The sequence below is a fragment of the Corvus moneduloides genome, chromosome 8, assembly GCF_009650955.1.
Source record: "Corvus moneduloides isolate bCorMon1 chromosome 8, bCorMon1.pri, whole genome shotgun sequence".
Classification (NCBI taxonomy): Eukaryota; Metazoa; Chordata; class Aves; order Passeriformes; family Corvidae; genus Corvus; species Corvus moneduloides.
In genome coordinates this window covers 21912727-21933594 of record NC_045483.1, presented here as the reverse complement: position 1 = coordinate 21933594, position 20868 = coordinate 21912727, and the positions used below count along the sequence as shown (strand labels likewise).

The following is a 20868-nucleotide window of genomic DNA, read 5'->3' as shown; positions in this document are numbered from 1 at the left end:
CATTTCGTAGAGCCTGCAGGAGAGCAGATGCTTTTCTAGGTATTTCCAGCCTCCTGACTGACAGCTTACACCTGTCCCATGTGGGGCTGTTACCTCCCTTGGCATTAGCCAGGGGGGCTATTTTTAATTGCCAGGACAGAAACAAGAGGTAGAGCCTTTGGTCAAGTACCCTGCAACCCTGTTACTCACAGACTGAATCACTTTTGGCACCCTCATTAAAGCACTTGCTAACAAACTTTGCTTTCCTCTTGAGGAACACTGGTGCTGAGCTGTGCCCCGCAGCGCCCTGCAGCGCTCTTTGCTGGTGTGGGAGCAGGAGAGCACACCTTCAAATCATTCATCAGGAAACTCTGAACTAAGGCAACAGCCTCCATAGCCTAGTCAGTGTCTCGTATCAGAAGGCAGAGCTTGCTAAGACACACTGGGACCCACTGAGAAGCTAAATAAGGACTGCAAAAACCCAGGCCTAATTTGGGCACTGAATACAGTTTAGTTTGGCTGGAGCCTGATGCAGTGCAAAAGAACATTTGTGGTTTTACAGAAGATGAAGCTTGTGCCTTATGTTTTTATTGCTGCCGTCCCTCTCCATGACTTGGGTGCATTTGTAGGTCAAACTGCCGCTTGGAGCAAACAATTCAAGTGTGCCTCTGAAAGGCCCTTTGGAGCACAACGCTGCCACAACCCTGCTCCTTCTGCAGGACATGCTCCCTTTACTTTGTGCCATAACATGAAGTGCAGCTTGGTTCTTACCTTGGAGCACAGGAGGATGGGCATGTCACTCATCACATTTCTGGCAGAATCATGCACAAAACAGTTTTTGTGATGTGTTTCATGCCTATGTAAACAACAGTCACACCAGGTTATTGTTCTGTACAGATTCAGTATTACAAACCTCCCTGCAATGCTAAAAAAAACCCACCAAGGAATCTTTTTTAATGTGGCATTAGGATAAAGAAGTCTTCTCTGTTTAGCTTTGCCAAAAATACCCCAAAACCCCCTAACATCATAATATTATTTGAATCAAAAAACTCTGGAAGGGGCCTTTGTGATGAGACTTTACATGAAGTTGCAGAACCCAGAAAAATTGCAGATTAATTCTATCAGCCCCTTTCCAGTGCTTCCATTCACATATCAGAGATTCCTTAGTGGACAGTCACCTCTTGAATATTTTTTGGTACTCCCCACAAGTTTCATTCTCCACTCTCCCTCACAATATTTGTGAAATGAATTGCTGTTCCCTGAAGACCCTTCTTCAGTGTTACTGTAAGAAAAGCAAACTTGCTGCCTGCTCTTGTCTCCTCTTCCTTTCTGCCCCATTCTTTTTAGGACTATTAGCCTCCAATTAGAGTACATGAGAATCTATCTGTGATCAAGAGACACAGATTCAGTTTTGATGACTTCATCTAGCAGAGTGAGGGGGAAAAACAGTGAATTGGTTTTTTATATTTAAAATGAATGATGAATCCTTGTTTGAAAAGCATTCCCTATCTCTTTCAAATTGACCTCGCATGCTGTGGTATACTAGGCATTAGAATTTGAACTTTTTGATAAACTAATGACACTACTAGAAAAAACCAAAACTGTTACCAAATTGGCTGTCAATATTTTGTGCAAGTCAAATGATTTCTATGAACAGTCCAGCAAGTGCCTATCCTATCCTAGTATCAAACTTCACTACAATTTTGACAGCAACAGGAATTTCGTATTTGGCAACTGTTTCCCTGTTCCAATTTTTCAGTAATTTTCTAATTACTGAAAACCAGTAATTTTACCAGAATCTGTCACAGATCGGTGCCAAAAGAAAATGCAAACCCCTTACAGGTAGCTGCAGACTTAAGACCACAGCTGTAAACCTGTAATTCCTACATCACCCAGAACAGTTATTCCTCCAGAAATGAAGTATATGCACATACCTGTAACAGAGTCCCACAGGATGTGCCAATTATATTTTGTCAGCATTACTTACTTCCACACTGAAGGAAGATCTCATAACACCATCACACCTATGCTTAGGAATACTTTCACAGTCACAGTGCTAACAGACAATGAGCCATCATTTTGCATATAAAATAAATTAAGCATTTGTCATCTTTCAAATATTTTATTTTAGTGTTTTTAAATATGTTTAACACAACAAAGATATAAAACAATATATTAATTCAATCTGAGTTTAGAATCAAAATAATATTTACTTATTTACAGTACTCTAAACTTCACTGGCATACTTTCTAGCCATTAGATAACACTATTTTCTCAGAACAAAACTGAAGTAACTTCAGTGTGAAAACCCTTTGACGTCCTTATTACGTTAAGTACCATGTACAATGCAGTTTGTGGTTTCTCAAACTTGACAAAATTTCTCCTTTTTTGACAAAACTGAATTGGAAGAGCAAAACTAAGTTACAGTTAGTCTTTCTAACTACACAGTCAGGTTGTTGTGCTCCACATTTATCACCTTAACTTCTTACACATCTATTAGAAATTGGCTTTTAAAATGTGCATGTCACTGAATTATATACATAATACTCACTGCAAATTTGTTAGGATACAACAGGTAAGTCTGCAGGATACTGCTACGTGGAAGGTTCAGTGTTCACAATACCGTAGCGTTTGAGGAGCTGTGAGGGGTTTTTTGCTGTTTTTCTTCATATAATGAACAAGACATCAGTAGATTCACTCTAAAGGACTTTTTTCCCCCAGGAATACTGTTTCAATTAGGATAGTGACAAGGTGGACTTGTCAACTTGATAGATCAGAAATAGTAATTTTATAAATCAGTGGTCTATCAATTAACCCTTATTGTTGAAGTCTACATGCACAAAATAATTCAGAGGGTAAGCTGTCTCACTGCTAGGACTTCTGTCAAGTATACTTCCATCTTGACAAGACTGTGGTGGTTTTTTCAGTTACAGGTCAGATTTTTTTAAAGGTACCCTAGGTTATTAAAAAAAAAAAATCAGTATTGTCTGTAGATTACTGCAAATTCTCCCTAACTCTGCAGTAGGAACAACATGGACAGGATGAAAAACTATCCTAGTTGGTTTAAGTTATTTTTGTTACACTCCAGGTCCATAAAACCTACTGTTTGGGGTTTTTTTCCATGACTGATGCTTGAAAACCAAGTGGGCTTTCATACAGCAGAAAACGAGCTAAATAATAATGGACAAGTATATCACTAAGCATGCAAGCAGTGGTTAAAAAACAAGGAGGCATTAATTGCTGCAAAAGGTGTGTACTGGTGTCCGAGTTCAACTCTTTCCTCTTAAACTTTTTGGCACTACATGAGACACAGCTGTACATGAAAGATTATAGGAACCTCTGTTTTTATCCTCTTTGGAGGGTTTCAGTAATTTTAAATGACCTTATTTAACAGGCTTGCATCAAAAATAACTTTTTTCCCCAATCATTTAACTATTTAACCTTGCTTCTTAAAGCAGGTAACTATCAAGGTTTTATTTAGAGTATTGTGGTTTTTTACAGATTTCTTCTCTCAGAATCCAGTTAAGTAGCAATTTCTTTGAAATTCTATTGGAATGTTTTTTCTACAGTAGATGGAGGGGGAGACATCAGAGAAAACCAAAAATAAAGTGACATTACCTATTCCCATTACTGTAGCAGTATACCACACACAGTACGCACCTGGCGTTATCCAAAAAAATGTTTAAACTAAAATGTTAACACTCACTGAAGTCAAGACTATTTAGTAATTTGCTTGAAGTTAAGCATACACGTCAAGCAGTGCATTTATGAGTTCCAACTCTTGCTAGTCTTGGACATTTAAATACTTCAGGCCTATCTACATTTCTGTACTGACACTTTGTGTAAGTGTTGTCATGTTTGCCACAGGACATGAAGATTATCTGCCTATATGGAAGCTTTCTATTAGCATTGTTCAAGCTGAATTGGAGGAACCTTGCTTAAAGATCCTTTCCTAAGTTTTTGTCAGTGTAATCAGAATGTGTTAAAAAACACATCTATGAAGGTCTAATTCTGTGGTGTAATTCATAACCCACTTAAGGGATCTTTCAAAAGTTAAAAACTAAAGGCAAAGAAAGCTATCATAAGAAACTGTATCATAAGGTACAAAAAAAACAAAGAAAAGGGATGGGGGAAGAGCCTGTGTGTTTATCACTTGCAGGTATGTGCGTACAGATCCCCAAAGTAATAAGGAAGAGCTCAACCCTATTGCCAAGTCTCAAATATTACTAAAATTGCTAAGCTAGCAAAAAAAAGTGACCCTCCCCTTCTTTTGTATATACAGTTATTAATTTCAGACTTTGCAACTTGATTCGTCTGTGCACTTTGTAGTACTAATGTTGTTAAGACACTTGCACTTGCTGGCATTACACAGCAATTCATTCATTACTCCGAATTCAGATTATGTGGGCACTCACACAGACCACAGAGACAACTTAGCACAAAAGAGGTGCAACCTGTTAAAGGAGAGCAAAAAGACTGGTGTGTGAACATACAGGAAGACATCCCTGAACATACCAAGCATTAAATCCAAGGCCCAATGGTGCTCTGCTGTCTTTACTTAAAAGTGCTTGTCAGCAACAGAAGCAGCAAAATGCTTTTAAAGCACTGACTCTTTCAAAAGGCAGTACAAAATGTTAAGGCTATCAGTTACTTGCAACTTGTTTCCATCTAATTAACAATAAAGCTTACATTCCCAGCTTTACAGACTGACCTGTGCTCTTTTGCAAGCAAGATCAGATTTTTCTGTCTTCTATCAATTTCAAGCTTTCCTCTTGCATGTTTACAGACAGACAAAACGAACTTCCAAAACAGCAGAGGACAATTATCCTGACAATGTTTTAACCCACTCCAACGCTACCAAAACCAACCTTTTTATATTACTTATCCTGGACTTGGACACCTAGCATCAAGGGAAACAGCACAAAAGAACAAGCTTCTTTAAAAAAAAAATTATAAGCAAGACTGATTTAAAGCAATTTACTTAACAGAATTTGAAAAATTAAATAAGAACAAAGAATCTTTACGTTTCAAAGTATATGAACTTCATTACAAAAAATAATAATATTGAAATGATAGCTTTAGTTTATGTAAACATTGTTACACTGGGCTGTACTTGAAAATTCTCCTGCATATCTAAGTTGTAAAATAATATTTCAGTTTAGATGCAGTTATGCCAGTTACTACTCAAAGGGTTACTTTCAGAATCAACATCTTTGCAAGTTGAATTGCATACCTCTCCATATAACTCAGATTACAATCCCTCACATCCTGAGAACAGATGCTTCCTAGAGTTTAGAAAAATAGCATTCATAACTGTGTGCATTGCAAAGGCAAATATAAATTAACAAATAGAGCTCTTTCATTATAAACTCTCAAGAGGAATGTTCAAATTGCCTTTCTGAAATCAGAAAGTTAAGAGCAGCAAATGGCAAGTCTTGAAATCTTCCAGAATATTTTCTCCTTTTTTTGTTAGTGTAAGCATACTCCCCTAATTTGGATGGCAAAAGCCATCAGGCTATGGTAGATTGAACAATATAGTATTAAACCTGCAATTTTGCTTAAAAATTGGAATGTTACAAATATAAAAACCTCTGGAATAGTACAGTGTACATGTGCTCAACAGAGTTGGCAGATATTCCAAGCTGTATAATTCCTCTGCGGAATAGGAGCTAAATTAAGTTACAAAAGTAATGTATTACGAAGAGTGTAAGGTAGTCAAGCTTGTACAATCAAGGTTTATAAAAGGAACACAGCACAGCAAGGAGTAGCCCACAGTAGGTTACAAGCCTCCAAACACGAAACCTTGCAAACTCCAAATGGATTCATTTCTGTGCACACACAAGTACATTGTGCCCATTAAGTCAGCTTGTACCAAGATGGAAAAATGCTTTGTGTAACTTTCTAAAGCTGACTTACACTTCCTTTTGCACATCTTACCTATTCTGAAATTGCAATAATCAAATTAAAAGGTCTATACAATTTTTTTTTCATTTTGTACCCTCTATCTATCAGTTTTGATTTAGCACAAATCCAATTTCAAGTCTCTACAGACAACATTAGTATTGTCCCCTTACAATCCACTGCCTAAGAGATCACCAATCCTTGCTTATGCATCATGGACTTGGAGTGCTGGTTTGAGGTTTTTGGGGATGTTTTGTTGTGGGTTGTGGTTTGGTTTTTTTCAACAAGCAAAACTCAACTGTTTATGGTACTTTTATCTTTCAGTGTAGTAAATAAGCAACTTAATATAAGAACATTAGTTTTCATAGTTGTTAGAAAAACATACACTGTGTGTGTTTATATATATAAACTAACATCCTGTGCATATATATATATCCAGAGATATTCACCATATTGTTGACACCAGAGTGCTAAAACATACATCAACATGAGCACTATTTCCAACACTCACTATTATTACTATTCCTGAAAGAGTTACTACATGCATTTTTCCCATCCATTTGCAGGACAGTAAGATACACAAAGACAACTGTTCTGTTTTTCCAATGTTAAAGAACTGCTCCTGAAAAGCATGCATGGGTTTGGGTATAAAGCAATTAAGACCACACAAAAGTTACTTTGTGGCTTTAAAACTCACTAAAGCTACGTTTACTTTCAGTGGATGTTCCACTTACTTTAACTCATTTAAACACAAAAGGGAAAACTTTCAAGTGCTAGAACAACCATATAGACAACTGACAGACTAGACTAAATAAGTTCTCATGAAAAAATTATCATCACTGCACAGCCATAAGGCAGACTTTCATTTTTGGCAACCTGTATGCAGACCATTTATACTGTCAAGACCTGTAATTTAACAGTTAAGAGACCCTCTCAGCAAGGAGCTATACTGCTTTCTTCATTACGACGCAGACCTCCTCAATCTTTAAATATACACAGTTTGTTTTGAAAATTACATTTATGACTGTTTTAAAAGAAAGGCTTCATAAAGTTCTAATTTTTTCATCAGTATATGTAAAGGCTGGCACTCGGGTAACAGAGATGATCTGGACCTGTAAAGGGTGTATTATATTCAATACAAAAACATATTTGATGTTAATGTTCCATAAACATTCACACAGAACCTTACCAAGGGTAGCAGTATTCTGGTTTATATTCATGCTTCCTGATAGCCTTTACCCATCCCTGCATTGTTTTCTATTTTCACAAAGAGAAAACAAAACACATCCCTGTAAAGTATGGGAACCCCATTTTATGGCTAAGAATCTAAGAAACAAGGCAAGGAGATCACAGAATGAAAAATGTTACTTGACCTCCTCCTTATAGCTAGCCTTTTAGGATCTTAGTCATAACGCTTCATAAAAATCTGAAGTGACCCCCATAGTCTTCAACCAATTAATCTTTTTAGTATAGTAGGTTTTGAAAAGGGCCAGCAATACTCATTGGGAACAGTACCATTAACATTGCATTCAAAAAAAGAAAACATTGGAAACCATATCCTTGCTCTCCTACTCTGTTGATATGCTCTAGTATTAGCCAACGTATGGTAATACAAAAAGAGTCTTGTAGTGATGTAAAAGGCAATGAAGACATCTATAGAATAATGTTCATGTGCAGCCAAAATGAAGAAGATTCCAAAGAGATTCAGGACCCAGGACAAGGTGTGCAAGAAGTTCCAGCTCCTTGGCGTATCTAGGAGAAAACAGAAAGTGATTGACCTTGAATGTCTCAAAAATCAGGCCTAGACATTCCAAGTTTTTATACAGGCTTTTCATCCAAAAATGAGATGAAGTTGCTCTCTTCATTCAGAAATACTGTATACAGGTCCAATAAATCCAACAAAAACAACCACACAAGTTATATATGTCTATCACTTTGTGACTTCATTTACAAATGCATTTCTGGATTAACAAGAGCATCCTTAAATGCAGAATTCTTTATTCAACCAACTTCTTCTAATGAAAATCATGCTTTATCTATGTTATAAGGAGGAAGATGTAATGGAAGCTATATTACTGTTATTGCAGTCATTCCATCATAGTTGAACTCAAACTAATTATCTTTGCTTGCTATAATATGTATCAAATCACTGTTGGTGTCTACAGAAGGGTAGTACTGTTTCATATATTCTCACTCATTAAGGGGTTTGGTGTTTGGCTTTATGGGTTATACTAAACGTACAGAAACCTCGCCAGGTATTTTGGGTGACAGGAGGCAGTGGCAGATACCTACGCAAGGGAATAGTAACAGACAATCTGAAGTATCTTCCCAAGTATTCTCCCAGTAGCAAGCCATAAAGCCTTTCTAATTTCTTGGCTCACACGTTCATTGAAAAGTGCCTTATTCATCCCCCCATTCAAGGAGGTGGTGCTCCTTTCCTGCCTGTGACTTGACTGTCACAAACCTGAGAAAGAGCACAGCAATCTGAATTTGTATTTGTTTGCTTAAATGTTACACTTTGAACTTGAGGAGGTCAAGGAGCAGATATTCTTAATACTTAAGGACATTCAAGTGTTTACAGCACCGCTGGCTGTACACGTTCTTAAGGACATTTGAGTATTGACACTCTGTACTTACATTCTGTGACAAAGAAGTTGAGCATGGTCAGGACGACAGTGTGACCACTGAACATATAATCTCCACACGTGTGTACTCCAGTCAGAGTCATTCCAAAGCCACTCCATATTGCAAATGCCCGCTGGAGTTTTGCCCAAACATTGCCATACAACTGAAAAACAGTGACATTAACCTTTATTAAGTTCCAATTCCACTGCCCAAACAGTATGTCCTTAAAGTTAGCTGTATTGCACTGTGTTTAATACCATTTATCATGTTGTGTCTTTTATTAAAATGCAGGTTAGCACACCTTTGGATTTCAGTGTGGCAATGAGTCACATTAGTAACTGCAATCACTAATTGTATTCATCATACCTCTGATGAATACTGGAATTTAGAGCAGGTATTTTGTTCCAAGTGATTTATCCACAGAGCCTGACATCTTTTTTTTCAATGTTTTCAGCCTCCCAAATGTGTCATTGTCAAGCTTTCCATTTGTTCAGCGCAAACCTCTCCTAACTAAAAATTAGGATGAAACCATAAAATCCCATGTTCTAATGAATATCCCTTATGAGAAGGGGTGAAACAGTAATAGTTTGTTGGGGTTTTTTCAAAACCACACAACCAACAAGACAACGAAGCAATTCATTCCCTTTCAGTCATTCTTCATGAAGTCAGTAGCTTAAGTGCACACCTCTTTGATGTACACTCTCTGGTTTACAGTGTGAAACACTCTGAACACCCTTCACCAAATAACCATATACTCTCCAAAGCTGCAAGTGCTTCTAAGACCCCTAGGGATGTTTGCCTGCATATGATAATTAAGGCAAGGGCAAGGAAACAGGAGACAAAACACAATGTTCTTAAAAAACACACATCTAACACCATGGTCCCAACAATCTTAATCACATCTTAAGTATTTTTTTACAAAAGGAAACAGGAAAAATAATTGAAAGCATTTGAAGTTTTACCTTTCCAGTACACTGCAAGTGCTGGCCTGGCACCGAGAGTGAGGTAACAAACATTGTAATGCAACGTAATAGAAATACTGTCCCCATGAGGCTGCACAGCCTGCGCAGAAGTATAGATCTGGGAAAGTACACAGGAGCTGAGATCAGGGAAGTTATGATAAAAACATTTCACTTCACCCCACCTTAATCCCATTAAGTCCTGTCATCATTACTGCAAGTTTCACAACACTTTTTTTTTTTTCTAAATTAAGTAGTACTGTAAAAATATGGTTCCACATGACAGGGTGAGACACTGTAGCAAGCTGACTGTCACCAAAAGGTACATCTCCACCTCTGAAGCTACTCTTGTGCTAGCTTTGGCACTCATGCCTTCTGCTGGCAAATTGATAAAAATCAATGAACCAGTGAAAATTTAACTTAAAATATGCATGAAAGCAAAAGCATTTTCTATCCCTCACTGAAAGCAAACTGCCAGGCTGGCTCAGACATCCTGTGGAAATTCATTCTCATAGCACTTTCTTATATACAAAACTGTTACGGTATGTGTGTATAATATACTGAAAACTCTCTGAAATACCTGTGTTCCAAAGGAAATGACTTATAAATATGGTAGGAATGTTAAGTTCAGATGACTCCTTTGAAAGATTCACAAGCCATCATTCTTGATTAAATCCTCCCTAATCCAAATTAACAGAGATATACTAGGAGTTGACAAGATTCTTACTGAATGGAAATTCTTAAACAATCATCATAAATTCTTGTTATGGTCTTTTCTCTGCATCAAAGGACCAGTTAATTTGGATTTTATAAAATCTACCTGTGTTTGTGAAGCAGAAGAACCAAGAGCCAAATGTAGCAAAGAATTACACCACATACTTCAGTCATAGCAAAAGCCCATGGTATCCTGGGGACGCTAAAAAAAAAAAAACAAAGCAAGAAAGTTAATACAAAGGCTTAATTAATTTTTTTCCTAGTCTCAGTATTGAAAATACGGGCATATGAAGTTCATTTGCAATCATCTGACAATAGTATAAACTACAGCCAAAAATTCTTTTGTTAGACTGAATGAAACAGAATCTGAAATATATTCAATTACATTATCTCCTTCCTAATAATGTGTTTCCAGCAGATGTTTACACAGAATTCGCTAAGTCAGGGAAAATCCCTAGTATATTCTCTTAATTTACATGACTTACTAACAGGATGTGTTCCTCTACCACTGTTTCACAACAACCTTTTTCATTCTGACAAGAACTTGCATCATGTCAATTATGCTGCTTATGCTTGTAAGAATGCTATGTCAACACAATGAATTAAATACTTCAAGGCCAAAAATCTTAAATACTTGCAATGAAGCAGAACTGCATAGAGAAGTATCAGGGAAAATAAAAATTGTTTTCAAATTTTCAGTGATAATCACTACATGCAAACCTTTCAGCCTTCCCTGTCAAAAGATTTAAGACCTTCTTGCACACATAAGGCACTGTAACAATTTCCACTTTCAGTCACCAAAATACAGATCAACAGATTTAAAGAGAAGCTGCTCCTCATAGTTTTGTGCTCCCCCTGATACAAAGGGGTAGCAAAGCACTGCTCAAACACGAGCTTTGTAGTAATCCCCTCTCATTGTTTTGTGGGCTGCTGCTTTCTGGCCTCCCCCATCCTCCTGCCCACTGAATACCATGGTAGCACCCTGGGAACAAAATCCATAATCCCATAGCTCCTGTTCTCTCTCCCCTCTTCCACTCTGCTGGATGTGGTCTGTCCTTGCTGAGTTTATATATAAATTTATGGGGGATTCTGCACACTTGATCAAAAGATTAGAGTCTTACTGACTTCTTGAAAGTCATTAATGGAAATGGAAATTAATGCAGGAACAGAAAGATCACAAAGGCTCAACTTTTTAACAGTTTAGCTCATATCTTTTAAAACTCCCTAGGCAGTTAAGTTCTCCATGGAGCAAGTGCACTTTCTCAAAGGGAACATTTATCCTCTATTAAACCTGTAGTCAATTACTAGAATTTGACTTTGCCATTGTGTCTCTTCTTTGCCTGAAGTGAAACATTTTCTTTAAAAAAATGAGCAGGTACTGCATAAGTCACAACAGTGGTTTAATACCCTGTTAAAAGAGATGCTGGTCTTTTCATTCTACTTCAGTTTCCTTACACCATGTTCAGCAAGCTGACAGTGGGAAAACAACAAAAATATAGTACCAATGCTGTTCACTTTCTACTTCTTTGCTCACTCACAGACCAAAATATTCCTTTGTCCAAAATTTTTATATAACAAGACATGTTAAGCTTCATAGCAGGAACTGGATTTCAGAAAATGCATATGGCTGCATATCTGTGCCAGCTGACCATCATGCTTTTTACTAGAATGCAAGGATGGACTAACTAATTACTGTGTTGTAATGAGTTTAGTTCATACATACAACATATAATCTTAGTTGTATGTTGATGGTACAACCATCATATTTCTACCTTTCTTTGAGCTCGGTAATTAAGATACATGCTTACTGAATTGTGAATCCTTTAAAACTAAATATAAACTAGGTAGAACAACAGCTCAATTTATTTTCCCCTAAAACTAACTGATTTAGATTTCAGTTAACTAAATCTAGTTATCTAGATCTAACTGATCCACATTTCAGTCTTAGCAGAAGGATTTGCTAGACTTATTACTATTTTGCAGAGGCATCTTCTAGAGCAGATGAAACCTTCTTCTACAGCATACGAAACTTTGAAAACAAAGAAAACACAGCCTATATTTTAACCATCACATTACTATTTTGTTTAGAAAGAAAATTTCTTACCTATCTAGAAATATGTCTGGCAGAGGTGGATATGTTTGCATGTCAGGTACTCGCTCGTGTACTATCACCATAACAAATGATGTAAAGCCAAACACTATGAACACATACACACAACTTAAAACTGTCTTCCAATACTCTGGGTCCAGTCTTCGTGTGGCATGTTTGTTTTTTCCATTTGCATATTGATACTGATCACCATTCAAGTCAGTAATTGGTCCATCATAGTCCCGAGGTACTTCACCATTACAAAACCAATCTGCCCCCTGCAGTGACCCAACTGGGCACACTGTGCCAGCGTGACCGTCACTGGTGTAACCCAGCTCTTCCAGGACATCAATATGCTGCTTCTGCAGTTTGCGTATGGACAACATTAGCCTCTTGATGTCCCCCAGGATTTTGATTTCCAGAGGAGGGGATCGTAAATCATACTCAGTAAGAGTCAGCAGTGTAATTCCATCTAGCCTGTGTCTGTTGCACAAAACATCCACATATTCACAGAAGCCTTCTTCCTTCAGCCACTTGGCCACGTTCTTGGTAGTCCAACGTCGAATGCAAAGCTGGTTATTGCCTGCCATCCTCTCCCTTTATCTGCCAAGTACACTGACCTGTTGCATATCCAAGAGACACAACACCAGAAAGGTTAACACAGGTTACTGAAATGCCAGGGTCTTTTGTGCAATTTTAGTAGCCCAAGACATTTTACATAACAAACAGCTAAAAACCAGACCTAATTTCTTAGGTAAGTAATATAAAAAGGCTTTTATTTTCATCAAAGAAAAAATAAATTATCTCATTTGCTCCTAAACAGAAATTTAAAGTTTCCAAGAAGCAGAATATGCCCTAGATGTATCCCATATACTTTTCTAATTTTGTTATAAATAAATAAATCCAGGTTTGTTAATTACATTAGGGAATGAAAATCAAATACTACTCTGTTTAAATATCAGCTTAATCATTAGCCTTTTCCACTGTTTGCAGTTCATCAACTACGCAAGAAAGTATAGCCAGCAAACACACAAAACTGAATTAAAGCTGAAATAATACATTTCAATACAATCCAACATATCCCACTAGTTAAAAAATATATATTGAAGCTTTGATGACAGGACATTCTCCCACTCCTTCCAAGTAAACCTATGTCTAGATATCGGCAACAGTATTGAGCTGAAGTATCTTAGTTGTATGTTGATGGTACAACCATCACATTTCTATATTTGTTTGATCTCAGTAATTAAGATATATGCTTACTGAATTCTGAATCCTTTAAAATATTCAGCTTTCAAAAATAACATTACTAGGAATGAAGCACTAGCTTAAGCTTCAAAGCATTTTTAAAAGTGATGTGGTAGTAGATAACACAGTAATACACCAAAACTAAAAGAGATGTATTCTCTTCATACAGATTTCTCAATAATTGTGTTCTTACTCTAGAATATTGCTTGGAGGAAGAAGAGACAGCTCAGCAACATTTTAGTCACATGGTGGTGACAAGTCACCAGAACAACAACCAGGAAAAAAGTTAACCACAGGACATTATGTGGAACGCACGACAAAACTTTGAAAGGCTACCAGTGAAGTACTAAAATGTTTACGCAATGTTAAAGACCCACAGCAGTAGAGAATGGATTTGTGCATAATTTATATTTGGTGGCACATGTACAGCAGCCATCTAAGAAACAGCTACGATTTCACAGCTCTTTTGTACTCAGAAAAACAGTCTAATTAACTAGAATGCTTCAGTCATGCCAACCAAATCTCAGAAAATACAAGGCAGTACAATACACTACTGCCACATACATCATTCAAGGCTTTCAGAATGAAAGCAAGAAAACAGCCTATTTAATCTATTATTTAGCTTCTGCCTATAGTAAACTGGCACTCAAACCCATCATGAATATTCAGCACAGTTCTGCATCTTTTTCAGGGGCACAGTTCTTCCAAAACAGAACCTCTTTCCTTCTCGCTTCTTTTTTAAAGGAGGTACAGTACCTATCATGCTCTTAATATAATTACTGGATTCAACTTTTTCTTCTGGCTTTCATCTAATAGAACCACAAACTATTTTACACTGTATCAGAGAAGATTCAATTTGCCAAATGAGATTTCCCAGCAGTGCAAAAGGAATATTTTAGAAGAAAAATGAGCACACAAATCACACTTACCCTTCTAAAATAATTAAGGGCATGCTACTTCTGAAGATAGACTCTCAGGAGTTGATTGTATATTAACAACGTGTACTTAATTCATTGCTAAAATTTCTCAATACTTCATATACAGTCAATAAGAATAAAGCTTTAATACCTTGATTTAAATAGTTACCAAAAAAAAAAAAAAAACCCAAACCTACTACAATACCTACACATCCTATACATTTCCTTCTCCACATAAAAGGGTATTTTCTCATTTTTATGTTATCTTAGTATTTTTGAAAGTTCAAGACGTTCAAAGGCTCAAAAACAACTGTAACAACTATTTTGGTCACACAGCTAATAAAATAAATTATGACATTTAATTTTCAACTAATCATCAGTTAATTGACCTTTTTTGTACTACATATTTTTACTTTATTCCAGGGTTGCTGTTTAATCCCAGATGGCAAGAAGATTCATTTAGCCACTCGCTCACTCCCACCCACACTGCCGCCAGCCTGCTCCCCCTGCAGTGGGCTGGAGAGGAAAACTGTTAAAAGGTAAACCAAATGGGTTCAGATATGAACAGTTTAATAATGGTAATAAAGTAAAATATAGTAATAGTAGCAATGGAAATAACAAAAAGAGAGAGAACAACATCCAAGAAAGACAAGTGACACACATTACAACTGCTCAGCACCTGCTGACCTTTGCCCAACCAGGTCCCCAGCAGTGGTCAGCCCCTCCTGGCCAAATCCCCCCTCCATTTATATATCAAGCAGGACATTCCACGGTATGAAATATCCCTTTGGCCAGGTTCAGGTCAGCTGTCCTGGCTGTGCTCTCTCCCAGCTTCTTCTGCACCTCCTCACTGGCAGAGCAGGGGAAACCGAAAACTCCTTGACTTAGGGTCAGCACCACAGAGCAACAACTAAAACATGAGTGTGGTATCAACATTGTTCTTATACTAAATCCAAAACATCCAGTAAAAATAAACAAACTTGAGTTGCTTATCTGAACTTCCAGCTTTCTTTACTCAGAAATACAGATGAAATACTGAAAAAAAAAGTTGTTAATCACAGTGGGTTTTATAACACAGTAATCATCACGAGTTTTTCTAAAAGCAGTGAATGTAAACTCACCACCACAAATACACTCAACTTACTGATACTGTCTTCTAACCAAAGCAGCTTCTGAGGACAAAGGCAGGAAACTGTACCTAACCTAAGTGAATTCCATTCATTTGTCACAAGTCAAGTAGCCTAACAGCAGCCTAGTCTTCCTTCATCTGGCGTTGCCAGAATAAAAATCAACCCTTACCAAATGTGCAGTAAAAGTAACCTTACAAGACTGAATGAGCACACTCATCAAAGGTCACTACGGGCTGGACCTGGGAGAAAGTCTACATTAACCTCAACATGCAACTGATAGGACCTGCTCCTGTTTTTAAATGCTGTAAACAACAAGACACTTAACCGACTGCAAAAGACAAAGAAATGACCACAAAATACAAATTTAAAACATTACACAGAGCAGGTAGCTAATTTCATCTCAACGGCAACAGTTAAATTCATTTTTTAATGACAAAGCAACCTATTTAAACCGTGAAACTACCTTCCCTTGCAGACTACTCTGCAGGTTTGTGGTTTAAAGGGTAAAAAGGTTTAAAGGGTAAAAAGCACTTTCCCTAATAATCATAACACCTGGACTACAATACAGATCCCTGTGTGCTACTGCTCCTGTTCATTTCTGAAGCTGAAGAATGCTACATAACTTTTATGCCACTAGACTGCGACCCAAGATTAATACAGCAGAAGAGGCAAAGTGCCCTAGATAGCTGCATGTGTCTTCTGAAAGGAAACAGCTCTGGTAACTACTTTGCCTTCGACGTTACTGGTTTTATCACTGAAACCAAATAATGGGTAACATTATTTAATGATGAATAACACACATGAGTAACACAAACAAGCACAGACTTAAGCATCAGAGGGCAAAATACACTTTTCACCTGAGATCAGCAATGTCGGTAGCTAGTTAGTTGATTAGTTTCTCGGTACTGTGACTTAACACATAGCAAGATCATCAACAGCACATACTGTATGTCCCATTTTCTTTCACCAGCCTTTCAATTAACAGCATGAACACAAAGGCATATGTAGAAGTACTTACTTTTTTAAAAGAAAAATGTTACTTCATGAGCCATGAACATTTCTAGAATTTGGTTGGGGCATTTTAAGAAATAAGATGCCTCGGAGAGGCTGCGTATACCCTAGCTGATAGCAAAATTTCCTAGATGTATATTTAAATAGAGAAAATTAACCTCCTTTAACATGACTGTCCATGATTCTATCATGTTCCCATCTACTGAATTGCTGCCAGTCAACCAATAATTCCCTAACCTTCCTAGCTTGTAGACTTTGAGACAGTATACTGAGGTAAAAATGTGAACACTTGAATCTGCTTATCACTACTCTAGCCAAGGAAAAGCAGCATTAGTATCACAGTAACATTAGGCTGCAAACTTGATTAGAGCAGAGTCACAGCTGAAGGGTTAAACAACCTAGTTAGGTCTGCAGCAGTTAGCAGAGTGCTGACTGGTTTTGTTTATTCCAGACACATGCAAAAACTATTAGGACCATTACTGCTTTACCACCTGTCCTCAAGTACCTGGGAGAGCCTTGGTGATGTGTCCCTTGATTTTTTTCCCCTAGGTTCAATTCCCACAATCCTTGAGGGAAATTTTGGGAAGAATTCTGAAGCACTATCAGGTCTCAAGTGATTTAACCTACATTTGTGTATGAAGGTTTCAAGCTGCAGTTTGAATATAGGCCATACCAACTCAGCCCCCCTTCGATGGGTCTGCTGGCTTAGGAGCACATCCCACACCTCCTCAGGGGAGAAGTTGTTCCCTGCAAAGGCTGCTACTTCGCCCATGTGGACAAGGCCCATGCTGGTAGCCTTGGTTCCCCAGCACAAAAAAGCTACACAAAAACCTTGTGCTGAGCCAGCCTGCAATAATAAGGCTACTGTCACACACCAACTTAGCAATGCTCTGCTGGAAAAAGAACACACAGCACTGCCTTGTTATGCAGCACAAGGCTGGGCTACTCTGCTGACTCTGACTTACTTGGGAAACTTGTCACCTGTTCTTCCTGGAAACTAAATTCTTCAGTGCTTATTTAAAGCAAATAGCACCAAAGATTTCACTGCCATATAGCAGTGACTTAGTCCTTACCTTCTAAATGCCACCAGATACATACAATATGGTATCTTGTGAACAGAAGGACAAAAAGAACACGTGCAAAAACAATACATGATTTTTCAACAGTTTTTAAATACAATAGCTACCATACTATATATAAGATTGATCAAACACAGCACAATGCCCACCATGAGACAAATCCCAGTATTTTCCTGAAGCAAGAATACAGTAAGTTCAAATGCATAAATATTGCTGTAAAACTTGCACTGAGTTTTAATTAATAACTTTGGTATCATGAGATGATCAGCAGTAGCTTAACTGTACTCTAAAGTCTTAGTGCTATGCATGTTAAGTAAGATAAGAAATCTCGTAACATTAGTTTAGTCTTAGGTTTTAAGCCATCAAGGAAGATGGGTTTTTTGAGAATTATTTATTGAAGTGCAGCTTGTGGATCAAATATTAGCATATATTCTTAGCAGAGTCTTTCTGTTGAGACACCTCCATGCAAGACTGACAGCAGCTGCTACAGAAAGTCCTGAAAGCTACACATATTTGTCTTAAGAACCACCAAGTACAGTTACATATTTCATCAAAATGAACAGAATACATACTGCTCCCTGACTCTTACACCTCATTAAGCCAAACAGGTTGTATTATACTCAAGTAAACGCTAACTCCTAATCTATGAACCAACTAACAAAACAAATTTTTATCCTACTGCCACAATTCAAGGCACACACAAGTGATTTTTAAACAACTGATCAAGTACTCCACCACTTACCTTAGGATGTCATTCATAGTATTTCATTACTATTTATCTAAGTTCTCAAACATTTTACATGCTAAATATCAGGTGTTAAGTATTTTCCCTCCAGTTTCAAGTAATAGTATATCCCTCCTGTAATAGAATGTTGACCACTCTTTATCCCTATACAATTTAGGAGTAACACAACTAAAGTTTCCTTCTCCCTTTTTCTTCCCACACCTTATCTTACAATGGAAATAGGGGAAGACACGAACAAACTCTCCATCCAAATGAATACCAGAATAATATCTGAAGGCAAACTGTGTTTCATCTTGCTCTCCACAATCATTTACAATCTGATCTTTCTGGTCTAGTGAGAATCTAGTAGCCTGCTTCATTTTAGGTGCATTAAAGTAAGTAAGAAATAAAAAACTTCTAAAAGGTATGCGATTATCAAACGTACATACATTATGTAATATGGTTAGTGGATCTCAGCCAGCTAAGTGAGCTGCAAAGGCAAGCTCTATACAAAGAAAAGTGATACTACAGAACCCGAAAGGTTACAATTGCTAGGCCAACCTGTGTTTTTAATAGTATCCTACCAAAATAAACCCTCAACCAGCCAGCAAAAAGAGTATCACATAGAACAGCAAACAAGATAACTTAAAATTGTTGTGCTTTACAAATCTACAGAACATTTCCTTCACATCTAAGCAATAACTACACAACAAAACTTACAAAACTTCCCAAATTCCTTTCACTTGGAATAAAAATCACTTCACACTAATCCTGCAAGTTAGTTGCACCTTTCTTCTACATCACAGAAAGCAAAAGGAAGAACAAGACACAGGCATTTCCTTACCTATGATATCCAGCAAGAGGCACCCCCTACCAAACAGGAGGGGCGTTTAAATGCCAGGAAATGTCTTCTGAGCTCTTGCCACTCCAGAGCACAGCATGATCAGCTGCTCTGTGGAGGTGGCACAGACACGGTGTCCAGCTGCACGAGGGAGCTCTGTGGAGACAGAGCAGACCTTAGCCAAGTGGAATCTTCCATCAAGTCATCTTACAACACAGAATGAGTGTTGCACATGTAAAATTTTTATAAAATTAATTTTGCAAACTGAAGCCTCAAATACAAAACCATGAGACCACTTCAACTTATTCCAAATGTTAACATTAAAACTACTTCTCATTTGCCTCTTCTTCCATTAGAGAGCTGGAAAAAAACTACCTTTTTGAAGAGTTAGGGGTTTTTTAATAGCAATCAGCAATGACTAAGTGAATGGTCCGAGGCCACCTAATGTATCAGTAATATAGATTTAAGAGACTGAGTCGGTAACAGTTCCAGTAGTTTCAACCTTCTCATGCTCAGGCCCTAAACTCGCACAAACCCTCTCTCCCACAGACAGAACCCTCCACTTAACCCTGACACTCGAAGAACACACATGCAAACGAGTAACAGCACTGTTCCATGTTGCCTTGTTAGTAATCAAATCCTACATACTCAACAGCATTTTTATTCAAAGCTAAACGCTTTGTCCTCAGAAAACATACCAACTTTTTAGAAAAAATTAGGAAGACGCTGAATATCGATTTTGATCCGATCCAGCCGTTTGGTTATCTGACTATAAGACTGACACAAGGCATCGTTTCCAGGAACGATCTGTTTGCTGCGGAGGCTGACACGAGAATCAGACACCACACGGGTCCCCTCTGCCCCCGGGCCCCACAACAAACCGCACGGTGCCTGCAGGCCCCGACCCCCGGTGCGAGCCCTGGCCCCGCTCGGCACCCGCCCCACACCTTCACACGCCTCTCCTAACGAGGCTGACGAAGTTCAGCCCGAAACCAGCACAGCCGGGCACAAGGGCTAACCCCTTCAGCCCGAACACCGCCGGCGACATCGCCCCAGCGCGCAGCTGGTGCTCCCGGGCCGGGCGCTCGCTCTCGGCAGAGATGTGTCCGGGCCAGGTGGGCGCGGTAATTACAGCGGAGGGGATTTTAGCGCAGGCAACACAGCACAGGAGGCTCGTCCCCCCCGGTAGGCGAAGCTGTTCTCCTCCCGCACAGCCTCTGCAGCGGGGCAGCCCTTTCCCCCCGCGACCCGCCCGCACCCGGGGCGCGCACACGCCGCAGCAGGGAAAGCGACGGGGACCCGGTGGGCTCCCACCTGCGGGGCGGCCCCCGCGGGAAAAGCCCCGCAGCCCGCCCCGCCTCACCTGCCGCCGAATGGCGGTGCCGCCGCGCCGGCTCTGGGCGCTGCGGCAGCGGCTCCTCCGCGCCCTCCCTCTGCCCGCGCCTCTCCTCGGCGGCGGCGGCGGCCACCGCCACCCCCCATCCCCCGTCCGGAAGCGGCGGCGGCAGCGCCGGCGGGCGGTGGCGGAAGGGGCGGGACGGGGCGGAAGGACGGGGCCCCTGCCAGGAGGGGCTTCGAGTTGTGGGAGACGCTTGAAATCACGGGTCGGCAGAGCTCCGCGTCCTTCATCTCAGGGCATATGCCAGAACAA

The 20868-nt window shown here is 38.9% G+C and overlaps 1 protein-coding gene across 2 annotated transcripts; it reads right to left on the bottom strand.

Annotated features, from left to right (window-relative positions):
• Positions 1–2904: 2904 nt before the first annotated feature.
• Positions 2905–20703, bottom strand: SAMD8 (sterile alpha motif domain containing 8). Of its 2 annotated transcripts, XM_032116096.1 has the most exons (7): positions 20581–20703; positions 19221–19373; positions 12283–12887; positions 10285–10380; positions 9468–9585; positions 8518–8668; positions 2905–7632 (listed from the first exon to the last, which is right to left on the bottom strand). In XM_032116096.1, the coding sequence occupies exons 3-7, from the start codon at positions 12855–12857 to the stop codon at positions 7328–7330; spliced, it is 1245 nt and encodes a 414-aa protein (XP_031971987.1). In that variant the 5' UTR covers positions 12858–12887; positions 19221–19373; positions 20581–20703; the 3' UTR covers positions 2905–7327. The 2 variants fall into 2 exon arrangements, with proteins under 2 accessions (XP_031971987.1, XP_031971988.1); XM_032116097.1 differs by lacking the exon at positions 19221–19373.
• Between the last annotated feature and the right edge of the window lie 165 nt (positions 20704–20868).

Bases quoted from the DNA above. Each gene is read 5' to 3' on its own strand.
- SAMD8 (XM_032116096.1), bottom strand. From the start codon at position 12,857: ATGGCAGGCAATAACCAGCTTTGCATTCGACGTTGGACTACCAAGAAC. The intron at 10,381-12,282 runs GTAAGAAATTTT...TTTTTTTTTTAG, and splicing joins CCAGACATATTTCTAGATAG to CGTCCCCAGGATACCATGGG. The intron at 9,586-10,284 runs GTAGATTTTATA...GTACTTTCCCAG, and splicing joins CTTCTGCTTCACAAACACAG to ATCTATACTTCTGCGCAGGC.